Here is a 23,807-nt window from a genome sequence, read left to right as displayed (position 1 = left end):
TAATAATTGATCAAAACAGTTGAAGTCACACAAGAGAGTCTGCCTTCAGTTCACTGAGTTATTATTGTTCTTTTTTAGCATCTTATACAACATCTTTATTACACTTAACATGTTTGGGTTTTTTTTTTTATTATTTGATCATGTTTGAATCAGACCATCCTTGATCTATTGTCAGGATTGTGAACATGATATCCATGCCAATAAACTGTACTGACTTGAAAATGAAACTGTAAATTTCTCATCAAGTGCACCACTGACTGCTGTCCTTTTTAGACATTTGGGAAAGTGGCAGTTGATGACGACACACACATCAACAGAAACTGCAACTTCCAGACCTTCTTCATGGCTGTTCTGGTCCTTTTCAGGTGAGCCATTTTAAGAGCCATATTCCAAACATGTTTCTTACAACACTCTTCCTTCTTCAGTTAATGCCAGTATTCATGCTGCTTTTACTAAGAGCTTTCATCATCTAATATTAGCTCCAAGTTTTTAGCTCCGACTCAAAATTTCTTTGACTCGCAAACTCAATTGAAATTCACACTTGTCCTTTCACAGAGTTTAGAAGGTCTAGATGTCAGTGTGTGAGTAATGGATAAATGAAAACACTGCCTCCTGCCTCCCTGCAGGTGTGCCACAGGAGAGCAGTGGCAGGAGATCATGTTGGCAGCTCTGCCCGGCAGACGCTGTGACCCAGAATCTGACACTGAGCCCGGTGAAGAGTTCAGCTGTGGTAGCAACTTGTCCTACATCTACTTCATCAGCTTCTTCATGCTCTGCGCTTACCTGGTGAGTGGAGCCACGGAGGATTAAAGCCCATTTATTTCTTTAATCGCTTCCTTCTCAGATCATTTGTAGTAAAACACTTTCCCTCTTTTGGAACACAGCCTCCTGACTCCAGATTAAATTTAGGTCTAATTAATTCAAACTCGTGTTTCACAGTCTATCTGGTCCAGTGGAATCAAAGTCAGAAGAAAGTAGTGAGGATAGTGTTACAGCAGCAGCATTTTAAAAGCTTACCCTGTCTTCTCCCGTTCCCAGCTCTTCAGTGAACTCCCATCCATGGATTTTATTAATCCAGACAGCAGACCCAAATCACAAAATCCAGATTTAAAAAGCTTGCAAATGTTTTGGTAACAGTTTAGTGACCTCAGTGCTATTTTAAGGGTAAAAATAGAGGTGACTTTAACCTTTTGGAGGAGCAGGTTCCAAGTGGAGCCTCATGCATTATCTAGCTGCTGCACACCTGAAGAGGAAATAGTAGAAACTGAAAATATAGCAAAATAAATGTCAGTTTACCTGCCTAAAATGATCAACAGTGCCCCATAATAATGTGTATATAAACCAGTGCCTTTCATTACGACAAACTACACTTAAACTACGCATTAAATGACGTCAGCAGACGCTAAACTATTAATTATTGGCCCTTGACAATGAAACACAGAACATAATGTTTTATGAAGACTGATACTGGAGCCCCAGAAAGGTCATATCAGTACACATATATGTATGTATTCATATTTCCTACCAAAAATACAGTAATTGATAATCATTTTACCAATGGAAACCCAGGTTCCAGTTTTTTGCTGTTTTGAGATGCCAAAATAGTGACGTGGACTCATTCATAGTGCCTTTTTCTCATTATTTGTGTGAAGTTACAAGTGGTTTCCATGTTGTCCTCATGTTTAAATTTCACAACTCAAGAGGCTTATTTTACTTTATTGAATGTTTCCAAATGTACACTTGAAATGAGCACTGCTCAGAGAACATGATGATAATTCACCACACATCACAATAAATCCCATGTTTATTGAAACACGTCATGGCAAGGGCTAATGAATAAAACGTTTACATTTGCTGGAGTCATTCAACCATATGGATATTGAACCCTTAAAGTAACTTCCCAAAATTCAATAAAAAAAATATTTTTCCAGAACTTGACTTTGGTTCCTCAAGAACAAATACAAAAACAAAGTTTGACACAGGGGGGGCACAATGTTTGTTGAATTCTATCTGAATTGAGACAGACTGAACCAAAGGCCGGAAACTCAAGCATGAAGAAAAAAAAAGTTCCTCCCTTTAATATTCGTCCCTCTAATCCTATCTATGAATCTAATGCAGTCCACAGATTTTCAAATGTCTCTTTTAATTTTGCCTTTAGTTTGACCTTTTTCTCAGTCTGAGCTGCCTTGTTGCTCCTTGAAGATTTACACCAGCAGTGTCCAGGTTCATGTTCTCTTCTTGTGTGTCTTGAACTCCTTCTATGGTTTCTTCCCTTCTTGACAGCTGACATCCATCAGTCTGTGTGTGGTCTACGACCTTTAGCAGAGACCCCCCCGGCAGCTAAAATAGAACAGTAACCCCTGTGTCCTCCTGTGTTTTGCTGTATTCACAAAACTGGGCAGACTGACATGCACATTATTGTCCTTTACAAAAAATCAGTCTCATTAACTTGTGTATCTAATATCAAACATCTGCACAGTGAAATTATTCTTTGATGTTGGCCTTGTACAGAGACTACTGATGTGGTGCTTTCACACAGATTTTTTTAAAATGATTGTACTTGTTTTGTTTCTGTCTTTCTGTCAGATTATCAACTTATTCATTGCTGTTATCATGGACAACTTTGAATATCTAACACGAGACTGGACCGTGCTCGGCACTCATCACCTGGACGAGTTTAAGAGAGTTTGGTCTGACTACGATCCAGAGGCCACGTAAGACTTGTGTCTCTTTTTTCCTCCTCTGTTAACGTGGAGGTTTCCAGCCTTGTTTCCCTTTCTGTGTCTGTCCTATCAGCTCTGTGTTTATCTCCCTATTGCAGTGGCCGTATAAAGCACATCGATGTGGTCACTATGCTGCGGAGGATTCAGCCACCTCTTGGCTTTGGAAAACTATGTCCTCATCGCGTTGCGTGCAAGGTGAGTAATCACACATTCAGTGCTGCACATTTGGTGCTAGAAACAGGAGCAACCAGGTGGATGTGACTCTTCCTGCTTCAATTTTGAACCCTCAGAGACTGGTCGCTATGAATGTCCCGCTGCATGCTGATGGGACGGTCACCTTCAACGCTACTCTGTTTGCTCTGGTGCGAACTTCACTCAAGATCAAGACCGAAGGTTCGACCTTCCACAGATACACAGACACATGAGACGAGGTTGCTCATTGGAATAAGGGTTTCATGTGAGGATCTGTTGTTTGTGCTCCACTCAGGCCCCATCGACCAGCAGAATGAAGAGCTGAAGGTGATTATTAAGAAGCTCTGGAAACGCACGAAGCCTAAACTCATCGATGAAGTCATTCCTCCCCCTAGAGGTACATCACAAAATTACACAGCTGTCGACCACAATGACAAGAAAAGAAATATTAGATGAAGCTTTTACTTTTAGAAACAAAACTAAAAACAAAAAAGTATATATTATATAAATCTCACTATCCAAAGAAGTGTTTGTATAACTGGAATTCATTTAACAACCATCTAAAGTCAATTTTTTTTCTTTCCTCAGGGGACGAGGTGACTTGTGGGAAGTTTTATGCCAGCTTCTTGATTCAAGACTATTTTAAAAAGTATCGCAAGAGAAAAGAGAGGGAGAGGAAATCCAAAAAGAAGGACAAGGCGGCTTCTCTGCAGGTAACTTGTGCTATTCAAGCCAGAGAACCGCACCTGACATGTTTTATTTTATGGGTTTTTTTCAACAAAAATGTTCAAATGTCTTGTTAAACGTTCACATACAAGTTGAATATTGAACCATGTTTGCCTTCCAGACAAGTTGTGATGTCACAAAATTAGTGGTGGAAGAAGTATGCAGATCTTGTAGAAAATATTCTGCTACACATTAACACATTAAAAGTCTTGCATTTCAATTTTTACTCAAGTGAAAGCACCAAAAGAAACAGTACTCATTATACAGAGAGGTTCGTTTGAAAATAATGTATATTATTGAATTAGAATTGCTGATGCATTACTGTGTTCATCACNTAGAGTGTTTTAGCTTATGAACAATCAAAAACAAATATTTTAGAAATACTATATTGAAAATACAGCCCCCAAAATAGAAACTTTTAATACAAGAGTTAATAAACCCGTAATCATTGATGCACAAGTTAGAAAATTTGTGATATTTGAAAACTGGATACACCTGTGAATTCCAGTTAGCTTAATTGCATGAAAATGGTCATAAAATGATCTGTGAACTTTCTCAACTTTAGACCTATAGACTGTGTCTACCTGCATGTCTGCATTATGGTTCCACTAAGAGAATAATTATCAGAGGATCTAAAAAATCTGATTGTGGGACAAAAATGGAAAGACGTACCAAAAGACTGGTAGCTAAATAAAAATCATTGTAAACACAGCAGTAATCTGGAAGTATAGAACAAGTCATAGTAGCACTAAGTACAGTCACAGAGGTCATACTTCTAAAATGACACAGTGAACAAGGTACTACTTGTACAATTCAGTTCTGAAGAACAGACCAGCATGTGCTTTAGAGTTGGCACAGAGGTTATCAACCATATTCAGAGTTTTGATGCATGACATCCAACTCTATGAACAGCATTCGAATAAAACACTGATACTTGCTCTATAGCACAAAACTGCAAGATTAAACTTTCGTGAACACCATGATAAGATGCCTAATGAATTTTAGATTAAATTAGATAGAACTTCGATAAGGTAGAACTTTATTGATCCCTATGGTAGGGTACTTATGGGAAATTGTTGACTTTTAGGAAAATTTCAGAATTTTCTGGTTGAAGGAGACCAAGATAATGTTGTTAAGCTCAGATGTGGTCCAACATATTTGCTATGAACCTGGTCAGGAATGCCACAATGAGTGCATAGTCCTGACAGCAAAGCACAGATGTGGGAGCAGTTCAATATTGGGAACACGAAAATCTCTCGTAGATGGAATCATGTATGCCTGTGGATATACACAAGAGTTTCTAAAAGAGAGAAAAGCGACAACTATGGCACCACAACAGTTCAACTTCCATGTAAAACATGCAATATTTATTTTCAACAGTTTTACAACAAATCTGTAAACTTTTTGTTGTTTCACCTGATGCCAGTTTCTCATTTTAAAGCCTTTATCAGCCGATACTGATGAGGTGCTAACATCATTGTGCATCACTACTGTTTGTACAGTATGTTGCAGTGTTTCTTCAACTGCTGTGAAAAAATACGCAAGAATGGATCTCCAAGCTTTTTTCTTTCACATCAAATCAAATAAATGTCATGACATTCCACTATCACAGATAAATACTGTATTAAAGCCTTTATATGAGCCTGTAGCAACACTTGTTGTTTTAAAACCACTGATCTGGAAATTTAAAAAACTTGGGATGCTAGTAGCTCTGGTCCTTTCTCAGTTAATACCATATTTATAACAAAAAATATTCAGATTCTCAGATTTTGATTACCTCAAAATATGACCAGAGAATAATTGAGATGCCACAAAGAAAACTACTAATACCATTGGAGCTGGAGGTATTAACAATCAGCATACTCACAGAGGGTACATTACAGGCTGATCTCACTATTATTTAAATACATATATTGGCTTCTTTTAAACCAAAATGGATTTGTGTTCCACCTAAAAGTTTAGAGACAACTTAAAAAAAAATCTCAAGCATGAAACAAACTGACTGGGAAGCACCACCTGATTATTTCTAATATTGTGGCTGCTCAGTCTGTAATGTGCTGAGATGTTAAGTTACTACCTCGTTGAAGTGATTTAACCGATATCTCACTCTACAAATGAAACCAACAGTGCTTGACGGCTTTTTAATTTCTTTCCTCCTACATGGCGTCCCTGCCTGTTGTTGACTGCCTGAAATATTGATCCAGGGAGGAGGCGGCCACGGAGAGGTGAGAACTGGATACCGGCACTGGAACGCTCAGTGTGTTTTAGGATTTAGATATTCTCTTAACATAACCGTGCATTAGCTTTCTCGTTAGAGTTTACTCGCTTTGTTACATGTTTAGCAAAGCTTTTAATTTATCTAAAAAGAATATTCAAAGGTAGAACATCTTAAATTTCTGCAAAGTACTTGTATTTGTACTGTGATTATAGCCAAATTATTCAATTTTAGCAATCCATCTCACTTCAGTGCAACCTCTTTTTCTAACACAGTATGTATTTACCTGTCTGTCTCGACACGTTTTCCTTCCAGGGTGGTGGGAAAGGAGAAAGTGGAAAAGTGTCCATCACGTTCTTCCGTTTATTCCGAGTGCTGAGGTTGGTGAAACTGCTCAGCAAAGGAGAGGGCATTCGAACTCTTCTCTGGACTTTTGTCAAATCTCTGCAGGTAAGAGCAGCACTGAGTACAAAAAGAAAAACACATCCACATAAATCAAAAGTGTCTTGGCGCTTTTACTGTGCTGTAACTGTAACTGTGCTCTTGACTTTTATCTGCTCAGGCTTTACCGTACGTTGGCCTCCTCATTGCTATGATCTTCTTCATCTACGCTGTGATCGGCATGCAGGTGAGTGTTTCCTTTAAAAGCAGAAGGTTTTGATTAGATTATACTATATCTCTTCCACTAACTATAATCAATCAAGAAGCTAATAATTGATCAAAACAGTTGAAGTCACACAAGAGAGTCTGCCTTCAGTTCACTGAGTTATTATTGTTCTTTTTTAGCATCTTATACAACATCTTTATTACACTTAACATGTTTGGGTTTTTTTTTTTATTATTTGATCATGTTTGAATCAGACCATCCTTGATCTATTGTCAGGATTGTGAACATGATATCCATGCCAATAAACTGTACTGACTTGAAAATGAAACTGTAAATTTCTCATCAAGTGCACCACTGACTGCTGTCCTTTTTAGACATTTGGGAAAGTGGCAGTTGATGACGACACACACATCAACAGAAACTGCAACTTCCAGACCTTCTTCATGGCTGTTCTGGTCCTTTTCAGGTGAGCCATTTTAAGAGCCATATTCCAAACATGTTTCTTACAACACTCTTCCTTCTTCAGTTAATGCCAGTATTCATGCTGCTTTTACTAAGAGCTTTCATCATCTAATATTAGCTCCAAGTTTTTAGCTCCGACTCAAAATTTCTTTGACTCGCAAACTCAATTGAAATTCACACTTGTCCTTTCACAGAGTTTAGAAGGTCTAGATGTCAGTGTGTGAGTAATGGATAAATGAAAACACTGCCTCCTGCCTCCCTGCAGGTGTGCCACAGGAGAGCAGTGGCAGGAGATCATGTTGGCAGCTCTGCCCGGCAGACGCTGTGACCCAGAATCTGACACTGAGCCCGGTGAAGAGTTCAGCTGTGGTAGCAACTTGTCCTACATCTACTTCATCAGCTTCTTCATGCTCTGCGCTTACCTGGTGAGTGGAGCCACGGAGGATTAAAGCCCATTTATTTCTTTAATCGCTTCCTTCTCAGATCATTTGTAGTAAAACACTTTCCCTCTTTTGGAACACAGCCTCCTGACTCCAGATTAAATTTAGGTCTAATTAATTCAAACTCGTGTTTCACAGTCTATCTGGTCCAGTGGAATCAAAGTCAGAAGAAAGTAGTGAGGATAGTGTTACAGCAGCAGCATTTTAAAAGCTTACCCTGTCTTCTCCCGTTCCCAGCTCTTCAGTGAACTCCCATCCATGGATTTTATTAATCCAGACAGCAGACCCAAATCACAAAATCCAGATTTAAAAAGCTTGCAAATGTTTTGGTAACAGTTTAGTGACCTCAGTGCTATTTTAAGGGTAAAAATAGAGGTGACTTTAACCTTTTGGAGGAGCAGGTTCCAAGTGGAGCCTCATGCATTATCTAGCTGCTGCACACCTGAAGAGGAAATAGTAGAAACTGAAAATATAGCAAAATAAATGTCAGTTTACCTGCCTAAAATGATCAACAGTGCCCCATAATAATGTGTATATAAACCAGTGCCTTTCATTACGACAAACTACACTTAAACTACGCATTAAATGACGTCAGCAGACGCTAAACTATTAATTATTGGCCCTTGACAATGAAACACAGAACATAATGTTTTATGAAGACTGATACTGGAGCCCCAGAAAGGTCATATCAGTACACATATATGTATGTATTCATATTTCCTACCAAAAATACAGTAATTGATAATCATTTTACCAATGGAAACCCAGGTTCCAGTTTTTTGCTGTTTTGAGATGCCAAAATAGTGACGTGGACTCATTCATAGTGCCTTTTTCTCATTATTTGTGTGAAGTTACAAGTGGTTTCCATGTTGTCCTCATGTTTAAATTTCACAACTCAAGAGGCTTATTTTACTTTATTGAATGTTTCCAAATGTACACTTGAAATGAGCACTGCTCAGAGAACATGATGATAATTCACCACACATCACAATAAATCCCATGTTTATTGAAACACGTCATGGCAAGGGCTAATGAATAAAACGTTTACATTTGCTGGAGTCATTCAACCATATGGATATTGAACCCTTAAAGTAACTTCCCAAAATTCAATAAAAAAAATATTTTTCCAGAACTTGACTTTGGTTCCTCAAGAACAAATACAAAAACAAAGTTTGACACAGGGGGGGCACAATGTTTGTTGAATTCTATCTGAATTGAGACAGACTGAACCAAAGGCCGGAAACTCAAGCATGAAGAAAAAAAAAGTTCCTCCCTTTAATATTCGTCCCTCTAATCCTATCTATGAATCTAATGCAGTCCACAGATTTTCAAATGTCTCTTTTAATTTTGCCTTTAGTTTGACCTTTTTCTCAGTCTGAGCTGCCTTGTTGCTCCTTGAAGATTTACACCAGCAGTGTCCAGGTTCATGTTCTCTTCTTGTGTGTCTTGAACTCCTTCTATGGTTTCTTCCCTTCTTGACAGCTGACATCCATCAGTCTGTGTGTGGTCTACGACCTTTAGCAGAGACCCCCCCGGCAGCTAAAATAGAACAGTAACCCCTGTGTCCTCCTGTGTTTTGCTGTATTCACAAAACTGGGCAGACTGACATGCACATTATTGTCCTTTACAAAAAATCAGTCTCATTAACTTGTGTATCTAATATCAAACATCTGCACAGTGAAATTATTCTTTGATGTTGGCCTTGTACAGAGACTACTGATGTGGTGCTTTCACACAGATTTTTTTAAAATGATTGTACTTGTTTTGTTTCTGTCTTTCTGTCAGATTATCAACTTATTCATTGCTGTTATCATGGACAACTTTGAATATCTAACACGAGACTGGACCGTGCTCGGCACTCATCACCTGGACGAGTTTAAGAGAGTTTGGTCTGACTACGATCCAGAGGCCACGTAAGACTTGTGTCTCTTTTTTCCTCCTCTGTTAACGTGGAGGTTTCCAGCCTTGTTTCCCCTTTTGTATCTGTCCTATCAGCTCTGTGTTTATCTCCCTATTGCAGTGGCCGTATAAAGCACATCGATGTGGTCACTATGCTGCGGAGGATTCAGCCACCTCTTGGCTTTGGAAAACTATGTCCTCATCGCGTTGCGTGCAAGGTGAGTAATCACACATTCAGTGCTGCACATTTGGTGCTAGAAACAGGAGCAACCAGGTGGATGTGACTCTTCCTGCTTCAATTTTGAACCCTCAGAGACTGGTCGCTATGAATGTCCCGCTGCATGCTGATGGGACGGTCACCTTCAACGCTACTCTGTTTGCTCTGGTGCGAACTTCACTCAAGATCAAGACCGAAGGTTCGACCTTCCACAGATACACAGACACATGAGACGAGGTTGCTCATTGGAATAAGGGTTTCATGTGAGGATCTGTTGTTTGTGCTCCACTCAGGCCCCATCGACCAGCAGAATGAAGAGCTGAAGGTGATTATTAAGAAGCTCTGGAAACGCACGAAGCCTAAACTCATCGATGAAGTCATTCCTCCCCCTAGAGGTACATCACAAAATTACACAGCTGTCGACCACGATGACAAGAAAAGAAATATTAGATGAAGCTTTTACTTTTAGAAACAAAACTAAAAACAAAAAAGTATATATTATATAAATCTCACTATCCAAAGAAGTGTTTGTATAACTGGAATTCATTTAACAACCATCTAAAGTCAATTTTTTTTCTTTCCTCAGGGGACGAGGTGACTTGTGGGAAGTTTTATGCCAGCTTCTTGATTCAAGACTATTTTAAAAAGTATCGCAAGAGAAAAGAGAGGGAGAGGAAATCCAAAAAGAAGGACAAGGCGGCTTCTCTGCAGGTAACTTGTGCTATTCAAGCCAGAGAACCGCACCTGACATGTTTTATTTTATGGGTTTTTTTCAACAAAAATGTTCAAATGTCTTGTTAAACGTTCACATACAAGTTGAATATTGAACCATGTTTGCCTTCCAGACAAGTTGTGATGTCACAAAATTAGTGGTGGAAGAAGTATGCAGATCTTGTAGAAAATATTCTGCTACACATTAACACATTAAAAGTCTTGCATTTCAATTTTTACTCAAGTGAAAGCACCAAAAGAAACAGTACTCATTATACAGAGAGGTTCGTTTGAAAATAATGTATATTATTGAATTAGAATTGCTGATGCATTACTGTGTTCATCACTTTAAATTTGCAGCTGGAAGCAGATATTAATGACTTTATTTACCGCGAGGTAATTTGTAAATGCCCCCTTGCATGAGGACAAGGAAAGTTCTGTTTTAATCTAATAATAATACAAATATTAAGAACAATTTATATATTGATTTAAAAAGCACAGTGGTGGATCCCACTTGTTGATCCATCACTGTACAAGCCATGAAAACCTACAATGAATCAGCTCAACTCAAAAATGTTGTATTTTTCAACATACACACAAGTAACTGATGATTACAATTATTAAATATATATAGCGGAGTCAGAAGTACAATATTGCTTTCTAAATTGTAGAAGAGAAGAAGTATAAAGTGCCAGAAAATGGAAAAACTCATTAACTCAAATTGTGTTAAATTAATTTTACTTGAATAAATGTGCTTAGTTACTCTACACCACTGCAAAAACATCTGTTTTAAACAGAGATTTTAAAAACAAAGAAACTTTCTGCCTTTAGATGCCGAGTTTGATCATCTGGTTTCAAATCCTTCTGTATAGTAAAGCTTCACATGAAGAAACAATGAGTCAAAAAAGTCTTTGAACAAAGGGGGTTTGGATAGTGCTCAGCAATAACTTTTAACCTATATCTGTGTGTTCTTAGCAAGGGCTGCGGACGCTGCAGGACCTGGCTCCAGAGATGCGTTTGGCGATGGCCTGTGACCTGGAAGACGAGGAGGCCACAGAGGGAGAGATGACTGCCGATGAGATATTCGACAGTGGAACGTCAGCGAACACGACGCCCGCCCCCACGCCAGTTCCACGTCTAGACATGCTGGTAGAGCAGACGACCGTCATCGTCGAACCCGAGCCCAAGGTCTCCAATGGGGACGTGATCACCGAGCAGGTGACGGGGTTGCAGGAGCACCAGAGACCAGGGTCAGAGCTGGCAGGTCTAAGCATTGTGACGGAGCAGCCTGTGAGGTCTGAGCCTCTGCCCTTCAGGTGTGTTTTAATATATTCATACACTGGCACTGCGATCTTTGAAAGCCAAGGGTTGATTCCTGACTTGCCTGTTCTCTCCGGTTCTCAACAAACAGAGCTGACTCGGTGACTGAGCTGCCTCCTCCTCCTCCTCCTCCTCCTCCAGAGATGTCCGGTGGAGGAGAAGTTATAGCTGAAGAACCAGTTGTTGTGGCTGCTGGAGGAGTTGAGCAATTTTACAGCAGTGAGGGAGACGCTGCAAGTCTAGCATCAGTAGACAGGTGAGAAATATCGATTTATTAAAAGTCACTGTATGTTTTATACATCTCTATTTTTATACACCTCTTGATTTTTATCTTCCCACATAGTTTTGTGAGTTTAGAATTGGCTGTTTGCACTGAATGGGATTGCACTTAATTTTGTTGTGCTTTTTTCCGAATGGCATTAAAGATTCTGATTCTGAAATAAGGAAGATCATCAGAAGAGATGCAGGATATGTGTCATAAATGATTAATTAAATGTAGAATGTATTTGCTTTCTTGCTTAGAGTCAGATAAGAAAATCAATATTCACTCTCTAATCTGCCAATTTAGTAAAAAGCAAGAGTAGGAGACTATAGTTCAGCATTCATGCCCTAAACAAATGGGGGAACATTTAGTAAAGCATAAAACTCTACTTTAACATGCTATATTTTGTTCTCCATCTGTTCGATCTTGTAGGTATGCGTACCCAGAGGGTGTCTCTCCTGTACCCACTGAGACCGGCTACAATGTCCAGAGTCTGGAAAGAGCGAGCAGCATCGGAGAAATACCCTATGACACTCATCACACCAATGGCTTTGTGAGCAACGGCTACAGCGACGCCAACATGAACAGTGGAAGTGTTGCCGCAAGTCCCACTCCCTACTCTGAGAACGGATACAATGGGAATGGATACACAGGCTATAATGGGAACGGCAGCATAATCAGCGCCAATGGAAATGGAAGCACAATGAGCGGCTGCAATGAAAATGGCAGCACCGTCGATGGTTACAACGGGAACGGCTACAACGGAAATGAGAACAGCAGCACACAGTTTGTCAGGAGACGGCTACTTCCTACCATACCCAAAGGTGAGAAACCTACGCTTTCATTTGGTTTCTTTTTTCCTCCTCTTTTTCTGATCCTTAACCCTCCGAACTAGCAGTTTGGAGTGCTTTTTTGCTCCTGTCCCATTTTTACTTTTACTTTGGGCTCATTTTTCACTAGAATATAAAGTCCTGCACTCTATGGAAACATGAGAACCATAACTAGAAGTAGAGGGACCTCTTAATAGTCTTATTTTCAGTATGACACAGTTCTAATGCCATTACACATAAAAAAAAAAAAAAAAAAGAAAACTTGAAAGTTGAATTTCTTTGATTATTTATTTTACAAAACTTGACAAAAAATAGAATCAAGTTGTACTACATTTTTCCAAACACCCACTGTTTTTACCAGACATGGGAAAAAATAATGACTTTACATACTGTAGACACGTTACATGTTAAAGTTTTTGTTTCCATACTTGTCTCCCATCTGCTCTGTGCAACCACAGCCTGCAGTTCTGCCTAAATGTTTGTCACATGGCTGTTGGTCATGACTGAGTGAGTCTTGGATTCACTGTTGCACAGAATGTTTTGTTTTATACACGATCTGGTTAGAGCAAATAATTTATTTTTGGCAAATTTTTCAAACCGGACTTGTAGTAGAAAGTGATTTTTGATGAAATATCAAAATTTGGTTAGTTTTTCAAACAGTAAATCACACACAATTAGTTCAAGGACTGCAGGAAAGTTTAAAAACATCAGTTATTTCTGTTTTTTGCAGTGTCTGGCTCTGATGGTGTCATTTTGGCAATTTTTTTAAAAGCTACTTTAGAGGGTTAAAAAAAAAATAGCATGTTATTCACACAACATGCAGCTGCAATGAAAGTTTAAATACTTTTTCAAGCAAAAGTACCCAAATTTTATGGTTCCATATTCTCATGTGACGTTTGGTTGTTGCTTTTCTTTGTCTCATTATAAACTGAATGTCTTTGGGTGTCTTTTGAACTTGGACATTTGAGGAGAAGTGATGTTTTACTGCTTTCTAATGTTTTTAGCACTAAACGACTTCCTATTGCATCCCAAAACATATGTACAGTCAGTGCTTATTTATTGAAAACCATCAGATTCTGTGTTGCTAGAACAATGAGTTTAATTTCCTAGTCTGTGGAATAATTACAAATCATGTATGCATGGGACTGAAGTCATAGACTTTTACTACAAATGCTCAAAGTTGAATTACCAACAGGACAAAGCAGGTCCTGGGATCCCAAACTTCTCTGTGAAACAGTTACTTGTGATTGTGAAGCACTAAAGCAGAATTATTAGGGACTTAAAGAGTATCTTTGCATATCATTTTAGATTGACATACTTGATGAATGCATGTTAACACAATCAGCGCACAACAGAGGGTCACTAGATACCCACAACTCTTTTTGGCCCTCAGGGACAATGCAGCCATTTTATTGCTGAATCTCTCCAAACAGGGTGCATCCAGCTCAGTTTTCTCACACGTCCACCTGCTTATTGTTTCAGGTCGTAAGCCTGCCTTTAACTTCCAGTGTCTGAGGCCACAGAGCAGCGTGGACGACCTCCCCATCCCAGGAACCTACCACGGCAACACGTCTCCAACCAGATCCCGTCTACAGGTAAAACAAAGACAAACACACACTCTCACAATGTAAGTGTTTATACTCAGGCAGTGTGTTGCTATATACACCGTTGCCCATACTGAGTCCCAATTACCAGGTGAAACCAATTCTGACTTTGGGGTCTGGCCTAAGAGTGGGACGTCCTGCCCACTGACACCATCAACAAGCTTGTGGACAGTATGCCACCATGTCTTAACACATTGATCCGTGTCAGGGGTGGCCGTACTCAATATTATTGACTGAGTGACATTTGAAAGAGTGATATTGGACATTCTAATGCCTGAAATCCCCTCCAATATGTGCTTCCTGTTGAACTGACCAAGGTTGAAAAATTGAAACAAAACACTTTATCCTATTGTTTCATGCCCTCAATTTTGTTTAAGTCTGAACACACAGTTTGCAAAAGTTAATTATAGTTTAATTTTTACTGTGATATGCATTGTATGTATATTGTGAACTCAATAACGTTTTGAGAAGATATATACTTTATCAAGAAAAAATCACAATCATTCCATGAGAAGAAGTAAAAAAACATATTATATTCCAACTTTATGGGCAACAGTGTAGTAGGCCAGGAAAAATGTTTAGTCTCTCCTAATACATGGTATGTCGGATGCCAAAAATACCCGTATGTCCGACTAAATCTCGTCAGATTTTGCAGTATTCTGTCCCACAATCCTCTGCGCAGTTACGTCATTTATCATGGTGTCTAACGTGAGTATAAACAAGTCTAAGCTGCTGAAAGCACACAGGCAGATGATGGCTGATTTTGTACCACAGACTGCAACAGTCAAAGTAGAATGTGCCAATTCTACGAATGCTGCTTGAACCAGTATTTACAATGTGAAGGCAGCTGTAGTACGTACTTCACGAACAAAGATTATAATTCTGTGTTTCTCATCTTGATTCACTGGTCGTCTTCTTTTTCTCTCCACTGTCAGACCCAGCACAGTCTGGACTCGCGGCCCAGCAGCGTGTCTTCGATGTCGTCCGCCTCCTGGGCCAACGCAACAGCAGCTGGCGCCACTCCTCTTCCAGGAATAATTGCCCCCTCAGGGCGCAGGGGTAAGCTCATCTACACTCCTATGATCCTGGTGGACGAAGCCACTGGTACCAGCCAGCCGCTGTGGAACGACGGGTCTGCCAGCCTTCCGGCAGGACGACGTCCTGGCTGGTACCCTGGTCAGACCAGGACCTTCACCAGCGTGAGGATGCCGCCTCCTGTCAACCAGGGCTTCGTAGACAAAGGCAGCGCAGACAGTCTGGTGGAGTCGGTAAGTAATCATGGAGCAAGTGATCTTAATGGATGAGAACAATAATGAAGCCACCTGTGCAGTATTTTGCTTCACTTTGAGCCCTCTGGCAGTTAGGTTTAGTGACTTATAAAGTTAAAACTGTATTTTCCACTTATATCTGCTGACATTTCAATAGCTAGATCAAAAGATAGGTTCACAATTTTTCAAATCTGAAATCAAACAATACTTAATAGAGGAGCTTTTCTGTAACTGGACAGTAACTTTGAGAGATACCGTCTTGGTTTAACAAACTGTTGTTGCCTTACATTTGCTCCAGTTGATCTTTGGAATGGATATTTAGCCAAAACAAGGAGTGCAGAGTTTGTTATCCATTGAGTACATATGAATCACATGAGGAAGGAAGCTCCTATTGTTTTAAGATGGACTATAAGATTCTGACGCTGTCCTTTGAGATACATGGATATCCCTGCTTTGATATCTACTGTAAATATCATGCAGGCAATGATGACAGAAAGAAAATGAAATTCTACAGTCAGTTAAATAATATCAGTAAAAAGATTATTCTGATTTTGAATACTGAAACTGTTTGACATATATCTGTGCACCACTGACAGATGTTCTTGGACTAAATATAATACCTTTTCATTCTACTAATGCACCTTAAATCCACATTGTGACAGAAAAAAGAAAGAGTCTGAGTTGCTTCTTGCTGGTGACAACAGGGTATTTCAGTTTGGTTCAGCGAATCTCTCAGCTGATAAGATTGTCTGTGCATTGAACAAATTAACAATCAGACTTGCATGAATGAGTGACTGACGGTATGATCCTCTCTTAAATTGTTGTTTTTCTCATCAACAACAACAGATCTTGATCTCCGAGGGTCTTGGCGTCTACGCCAGGGACCCAAAGTTCGTGACTTTTGCCAAGCGGGAGATTGCAGAAGCTTGTCACATGAGTCTGGACGAAATGGAGAACGCTGCTGCCGACCTGATAGCACGAGGAGCCAGTCAGTCGATTTCTCGCTTTGAGGATGAGCTGGCTGATGAAATGAACTGTGTGATTTCTTACTGAGATCAGCAACGTGAGAAAGTGAAAAGTGAGGTTTGTAAAAAAAAAAAAACAACAAAACAAAAAAAACCAAAAAGTCTCTCATGTGTGGAACATCCTACAAGTGATCAGTGAAGATGTTTTTTCTTTTCATACACAGTACGTTGAATGTATTTTACTTTTATTTGTGAATGCCAAAACATACACACACACTGATTTTAAGAGCACACGTCAGCATGTGGCAGGACTCAGCAGGGCTTCCCTGTGAACTGCCTGGTGAACATTTTCATTGCAGTGTTTTACAGAAGAGTCGTCTGTGGCTCTCAGCATTGGACTATTTTTTGCATTGTATTCTGGTTTTGTACTGTACTTGAATTGTTGTAACTTTATACACACGCGTTGAGTCGCAATTAAAGCGAAAAACTGTAAATAAGAGTGTAATAAACTCATACATGTAGCTCAATAGTACTTTTTACACAGATGATGAGAGTTTGTGAGTGTCCAGCAGCATTAGCTATTTCAGAAAAAATATTTAAATGCACTGAATTTCCTCTAACATGCAACATGCAAACTTGAAGCAAAAATATCTGAATGACTTTTTTGAGTTATTGGAACTATCTGGATGGGTGGGTATCGGATGGGCACAAATAAAAAAAACTGATGTTTTCTCAAGCGTATGTAATTTTTTTTTCTTGTGCATCGTTCCAAACAGTGCACTTAAGCTCAAAGGTTCTTTGTTTAATAGCGGATGTCTTAAACCACTGTGAAATATAATCAGTGAATTATATAATTAGCTATTAATGGACCAGCAGATGGACAACATCTGGGTTTCACTTCCCCCTTTAAACAAAAGACGTGTCTGAAGCAATAAGCCAGGCGTGTGTATTGTTCAAGGCTGTTGTGGTGGTGTGATGCTGCTGCACTGTGTTATGAACAGGACAGTTTACATCGCTGTAAAACCCTAAGTGGATTAAATGGAGGCTTAATTTGGGAGGTGCAGTTTTACATTTGGGGATTTGTATTGTCTCCTTCTACATTTTTAATAATGTTTAATCAGGTTAGCGGAGCCGGAAACCATGCATCCAAATCATGCAGTTCCAGAGCCAGAGACAACTGCAGAAATGTACAGAGCAAGAGCACAGAGAGAGAAAATAAATCACACGAGACACAGAGTTAATGGCATGCAGTTGTGAGATGCAAATGTATGGAGAGGTTCTCGGTGCATCATGGGAAATTCCCCCAGCAGCCTATTTCTATCGCAGTATAACTAACATATGGTACAGGGTCAATTTGAGTAGCCTTAACTATAAGCTTTATCAAAATGGAAAGTTTTAAGCAAAGGGGTTGTCTGACTCCCAAAACCCAAACTGTTCCACAGCAGAGGAGCCTCAAGTAAACCTGCAGTCTGAGAGTGTTCTGTAGAAATAGTATGGTACTGTGAGGTCTTTAAGATGCAGCAGAGCTTGGTCATTAAGAACTTTTAATGTAAAGAGAAGAACTAAATTCCATTTTGGATTTTACAAGGAATGAAGAAAAGCTAATGTTGGTGAAATATGATCTCTTGCTGGTTCCTATTAGAACTCGTCTGAACCACTTTTGACCAACTGAAGGTTTGTCATTGAGTTATTGGGACAAAACTAAGTTCTGTGAATTATTATGGATACATTTTGAGAATTTTGTTCTTCCAGACCTGGGATTTTTTTTTTTTCTTCCTCAAAAGATGTCTTAACTTGGAAAACATTTTAAGGGTTCAATGTCTCCAGAAATATAATCCTCACAATAATGAAATTTGGTAAGGACACAGACTAAATTGTTTACAGCAAATACAAATCACTGAATGACTCTAGCAGAGGCAAAACTTTTAACTATTGATTCCTGGAAATTGGAGAAAAAAAAAAAAAAGAAGGAAAATAAGGGGGGCATTTGGGCCCCAGAAAGTCCTTGTAAGTGTATTGATGAATATAGACGCATCCATTTTAGTCTTTGAATGAAGAATTTGATGCATGATAGTACGGTAAGCCGAGGCTTGAGTTTTCTGTTGTTTTGAAATGCTGAAACGGTGATGTGGACATAGGACCACAGAGACAGGTGTGCATAGGGGTCTGTATATTGTCATTACATGTGCGAAGTTACAAGTTTCTTCCATGTTATCTTCATGTTGAAATTCAACAAGTGAGCTTATTTTTCATACTTGAATGCCCCCATACTTAAAATTAACACTAAATGTTGCACTGCTTTCCATCTTTTCCATTCAGGGGCCAATTATTAAACATCCGGTCTCACTCTCATTTGGCTGGAGCCATTCAACCATTTGAATCTGCTCAAAACTATTTTGTTTGTGGTTTCACCAAACATTGGGATTGTATTTCGGGAGATATTGAACCTTAAATGTGTCTTCCCAGCTAGGGGGTTATATTTTCTCACACCTGGGAATTTCTTTAAAAATTCAAATTCTCAAAATTTAGCCTGAAATTATTTTTTGGCCCCAGTGAATACTTTATGATGACTGAACAAAAACCCAAGACAGTGCTGCAACGAATTTATTGAATTCTTAATTAATTTACACGAACCGACCAATGAACTAGTTTTTAGGCTTCAGTCTGAGACAGGATGTTCCTGATAACTACAAAGTTTCTTACAGTGGAGATGAAGACCAAGTCAGTGCTGACCAGAGTAACTTTATGGTGTTTTTCTGAATTTTTAGGGCCAAACACAAGGACTTCAGTTTTATCTGAGTTCAGAAGTTACAAGTCATCCACGCCTTTATGTCTTTAAAACATGCTTGAAGTTTCACTAGCTAATTTTTTTCATCTAACTTCATTGATTAATATAACCTTGTGTCACCAATGGAAATTTCTACAGTACTTCTTAATAATGATACTGTCTAAGACAAGCACGCTCAGGGTGACAAGTATGAGTCCTAACACAGAACTGAGGGGAACGCCATGAGTAGCTTTTATATGCTTGGTAACATAAACCAGTTGGAATCTATCCATCCATCCATTATCTATACATCGCTCGCTAGGGTCACGGGGGGCTGGAGCCTATCTAGGCTGACTTAGGGCGAAGGCAGGGGACACCCTGGACAGGTCACCAGTCTATCACAGGGCTACACTTAGAGACAGACAACCAAGCACACTCACATTCACACCTATGGATAATTTAGAATCAGCAGTTAACCTCAACAAGTTTTTGGACTGTGGGAGGAAGCCAGAGAACCCGGAGAGAACCCACGCTGCACGGCAACATGCAAACTCCACGCAGAAAGATCCCTGTTGTCCTCACTGGGACGCGAACCGGCAACCTTCTTGCTACAAGACAATGGTGCTAACCACCGAGCCACCTTGTAGCCCCCAATTGGGATTTGTTCACTAAAAATGATTTAAACCAACCTAGTGTAGTTCCTATAATCCCCAAAACATGTTTCAGTCTCTGTAATAAAATGTGGATGATCAATCATGTCAGCACTGCAGGACAATATCAATACAAGTCCTTTGACTGAGACAAACCTATTTTACCAGCGCTTCTGTCCTGACTGAAAATCTTTCCTGTGCAAATAACCACAGAGCTGATTTGCAGTAGCATGTTGAAGACATTCAGAGATAAAGGAGAGGTTTAATAGCCTATCTGTAGTTCACTATGTCTGGATCAAGAGGAAGCTTTTAAAGTAGAGCTTTAATTACAGCAACCTTAAAAGCCTACAGTGAGTAGTCCCTTGATAATGATAAACTGAGCAGAATTTAAAAGCGTTAATTATGGATGAAACATCCACAAGCAGACTAGTTTGGACAGGACTTAAAGGGTTTAAAGGACTGGATGGTGATTTAGATTAAGAAATTATTTCATTTCAGAAAATTTACAACAAAATTTCACTACAAAAAAATTAAAGAGCCCAAATAATTCAATTTTGTCTTTGGGTCCACTAGAATACATTTGCATGCTTTTCATAAAAAAATAGAAAAAACAAAGAAAGAAACAAAAGAACGTTCTTTTTCTCATGATCTACATTGCTGCAGCACTTCTTCTCACCCTCTGTCTGAAACGTTCCATTTCAGCTCCTGTCTCTTTAAGGTAACTCCCCTTTAAAGCCCGCTTTACTCTGATTGGTCACCCACCAAAATCAAGGAAATATCGATTTGCAGAGATATGGTTTCAGGAGAAGCTGCTCTAAAGAACAATAATGGCAGAATGCAAGAAACGTGTTCATTCTTTGAGTGTGGAGTCAAATTAGCTGATAACCAGGCATTGTGCAAACATGTTGCACTGTGATGTACATGGATACTGTAAGAAAAGCCCAGACTTCAGGCAGGTAAGGAGCAGTGTTTTCTTTGGTAGAGAATAACTCCTTTTTGTGTGAACTTTCAACTTTAGCTTTCAACTTTGTAGGACCTTTTGCATGCACAAAAAAGTTGTAACACATTTAAAGAAGGGGGAAAGAAAAACAAAAAAAAGCATAGTTGGCTCTTTAAATGCCTCTCTATAAAAAGAGATACGTATTTTTTGTGTGTTTTTAGAGTTGCATTTGTATTTATTCTTATGCACCAATTGGCTAATTTTGGGTAAAGTTTATCAAGCCATAAGTGCAGCTAGATTGCAATGTGCTTTGTTAGGCTGCAGTGTGCTGTTGTGCCTTTTTTTTTGTCATGGTTTATTGTTGCGAAGGCTCACAGAACATTTGTGTAGGGACAACACTGTGAATGTTTTTGAAAAAACAACAGTGGCACGAGTTCACAGAGCATCTGATGTAGAGGACATATTTAAACACAGGATCCAGGGAGCCGTTACAAGTATTTATTTGTTACAGATGATGATGGTTAGGTGAATGGATGGATTTCTTCCTATACTTATCAGTAGCAAATGAGTGAAAACTACATAAATACAGCTGCAGGTCAAATTACAATGTCAGCAGCAGCAAATTGCTTCATTAATAAGTAAAGTAGGCTAACAGTACTTAAACTTACTTCATTCATGCCTCCATGAACTATCTTGGTATTTCCATTTCTTAAAGGTATAAACATAGGAATCTAATCCAATACAAATAGAAGACATCCAAAATGAAATGAAATGAATGAAAATACTTCATTTATTATTATTATTATTATTATTATTATTATATAAAACAAGCACAAGGCACCTTTTATTGTGATAAATTACCCAACTAAAATATCAGAATTAGGTTAGAAAGTCCATTTTTTTAAAAATCTCTGTGGTCTTCTCTGGTCCTCTGTGCAGTGCTTTGCAGAGAAAAGTGCTAAAGGTTGGAGTTATATAACTTCTTGTGTCTAGTAGGATGTCAAGTTGTGCAGTTGGGAGTGGTGATTTCAGGTGAGGTGTTTAATCATGTAGCTTTACCAAAACGACATGTACTTGGTTTTATGCACACAGGCTTTTTAAAAAAATAATTTTAATTTTCCTGACGAAAATATTTTGGATTGATATATATTTTTATAGGGCTGCAGAGTGGCGCAATTGGTAGCACTGTTGCCTCGCAGCAAGAAGGTCGCCGGTTCGCGTCCCGGTGGGGGGATAGACTAGTGACCTGTCCAGGGTGTCCCCTGCCTTCACCCTAAGTCAGCTGGGAAAGGCTCCAGCCCCCCGCGACCCTAGTGAGGATTAAGCGGTGTATAGATAATGCATGGATTGATATATATTTTTATCTTCTGTATTGTTGCAAATGCATTGGATAGCACAGAAAGCACTTGTGCAACGATGTCAATGTGTGTTTTTTAACAACTTTGTTGCCATTGTTGGTTGATAAACTGCTAGAAGATAGTCATATGGGCCTTCTACACTGTAAAAACGAATTTGATTTAAAAAAAAGTGGAAAAGTTGTTGAGCTAAGTCGCAAGAAAAAAATCCATTACAAAATGGTGTAATACTGTCACCTCCAAAAACTGTAAAGTGAAAATAACAGCAAATGTAAATAGTAAAAAAAAATAGTATGAGTTTATGGTTCAACATTATCGATATTTACATTATTTCTAGTCTGCTTTGGGGCTTTTTTGCAGGTAGCATTTAAAATCAAATTGAATTAAATTATCATTTTTTTTCTGATTTTTACGAGTTATTATCTTTAATTTAACAACAAACAAATATTTTTTTTTGCAGTGTACACTGTAATATGTGCCTCTATAATCCAGCCTAATGTACTATTTTTCAAAAGTAAAGTTAAAACCCGGTAATTCTTTTTATCCAAAAACATAATTGTTCATTGACAGCAGACAACTGTTAAAACTGATGGTGTCAAATAAACAAAAAATGTTTACAAATCACTGTATAGAGCAGTGACTTCATTACAGTATATTATTATACTATATCATTGCACAAGAATGTAACCTACCTTATATTTCATCCTTCTTTATTTTTAAGGTGTTTTAGTAGTATATGCATTTTCAAATGTTATACAGAGTTAGTAGAACTCAATTCTTGATCATAAAGATTAAAGACACATTGTTATTTACGATATTTGTAATTTACTACAGATTAAAATACTACAAATTAGAATTTACTTTCTACATTTTACAAGAAGTAAATGTTCTAATTTGCAGGCAAGTACAGTTACAGTTAGTGTTGATTATAATGGCAATACTTTATAAATACATTATTATTTACAATATTAACAGTAAAATTAATATTCTACTGTAATCCGTTATAATTTAATCAATCGTTTTGGTAAATTGCAGGTCAAACGCTGTTGAAATACAGTAAACTACTGGTGACCACTGCTACCTGTACTGTCCTGTATCTTTACAGGAGAATGTATCACAGGATACACGTGTCTGTGTACCTGTAGGCTGTAATGATTACTATTCTGTGTGTTTGTGAACTCCCCATGAACTTTCCTCAGCTTCTCGAATAAGTTTCGCCCACAGGGTCAACTAAAAGGGAGAACACGTTTCTGGAAGAAGCAGCTGCGTGGTCGACAGTTGCTGATCGTGCTGCATCTCGACGACTAGAAGCAGCTCGCAAACCTTCACCGACCTTTTTCTTCGCCACTCTGCATCGCTCCTTCTGTCTACTAAAGCGTGAACGGCCTCCGTGTGCTGCTCTCTCCGTCACCACCACCTCCCCGGGGCTAAAATATATAAATAAATAAATAAATGTAAAAAATAAATCTCTGCTATACTGCCTTGGAATAAAGCTGCGCTCTGATTGGACAGACGCCTCGGCTCGTCTCCACTCGGCGCTCTGACGTCACTACGCCTCACACGTCCTCGCCCCGGCTCGTGACGCAGCCCGGCTCTTCCTCCTGGGCGTCCTCCTCCCCTGGGCTGTTCCGGATGAGACGCCTCCCTCCCTCCG

At 39.0% G+C, this 23,807-nt stretch overlaps 1 protein-coding gene across 1 annotated transcript in view; it reads left to right on the top strand.

The window, feature by feature from the left end:
• Window positions 1-17,177, top strand: part of cacna1fa (calcium channel, voltage-dependent, L type, alpha 1F subunit a) — a 32,380-nt gene extending 15,203 nt beyond the window's left edge. Inside the window, exons 34-46 of the mRNA XM_008278122.1 lie at window positions 274-365; window positions 627-786; window positions 2,587-2,714; window positions 2,822-2,918; window positions 3,014-3,116; window positions 3,211-3,312; window positions 3,504-3,628; window positions 11,168-11,510; window positions 11,606-11,768; window positions 12,207-12,598; window positions 14,087-14,199; window positions 15,144-15,476; window positions 16,323-17,177. Coding sequence (XP_008276344.1) covers window positions 274-365; window positions 627-786; window positions 2,587-2,714; window positions 2,822-2,918; window positions 3,014-3,116; window positions 3,211-3,312; window positions 3,504-3,628; window positions 11,168-11,510; window positions 11,606-11,768; window positions 12,207-12,598; window positions 14,087-14,199; window positions 15,144-15,476; window positions 16,323-16,529 — 2,358 coding nt within the window. The 3' untranslated portion in view covers window positions 16,530-17,177. The remainder of the gene's footprint in view (window positions 1-273; window positions 366-626; window positions 787-2,586; window positions 2,715-2,821; window positions 2,919-3,013; window positions 3,117-3,210; window positions 3,313-3,503; window positions 3,629-11,167; window positions 11,511-11,605; window positions 11,769-12,206; window positions 12,599-14,086; window positions 14,200-15,143; window positions 15,477-16,322) is intronic.
• Window positions 17,178-23,807: the final 6,630 nt, after the last annotated feature.

This window comes from Stegastes partitus, unplaced genomic scaffold (assembly GCF_000690725.1).
Source record: "Stegastes partitus isolate 25-593 unplaced genomic scaffold, Stegastes_partitus-1.0.2 Scaffold4, whole genome shotgun sequence".
Classification (NCBI taxonomy): Eukaryota; Metazoa; Chordata; class Actinopteri; family Pomacentridae; genus Stegastes; species Stegastes partitus.
The sequence above is the reverse complement of the archived record's forward strand: the minus strand, read 5'-3'. Positions and strand labels throughout refer to the sequence as shown.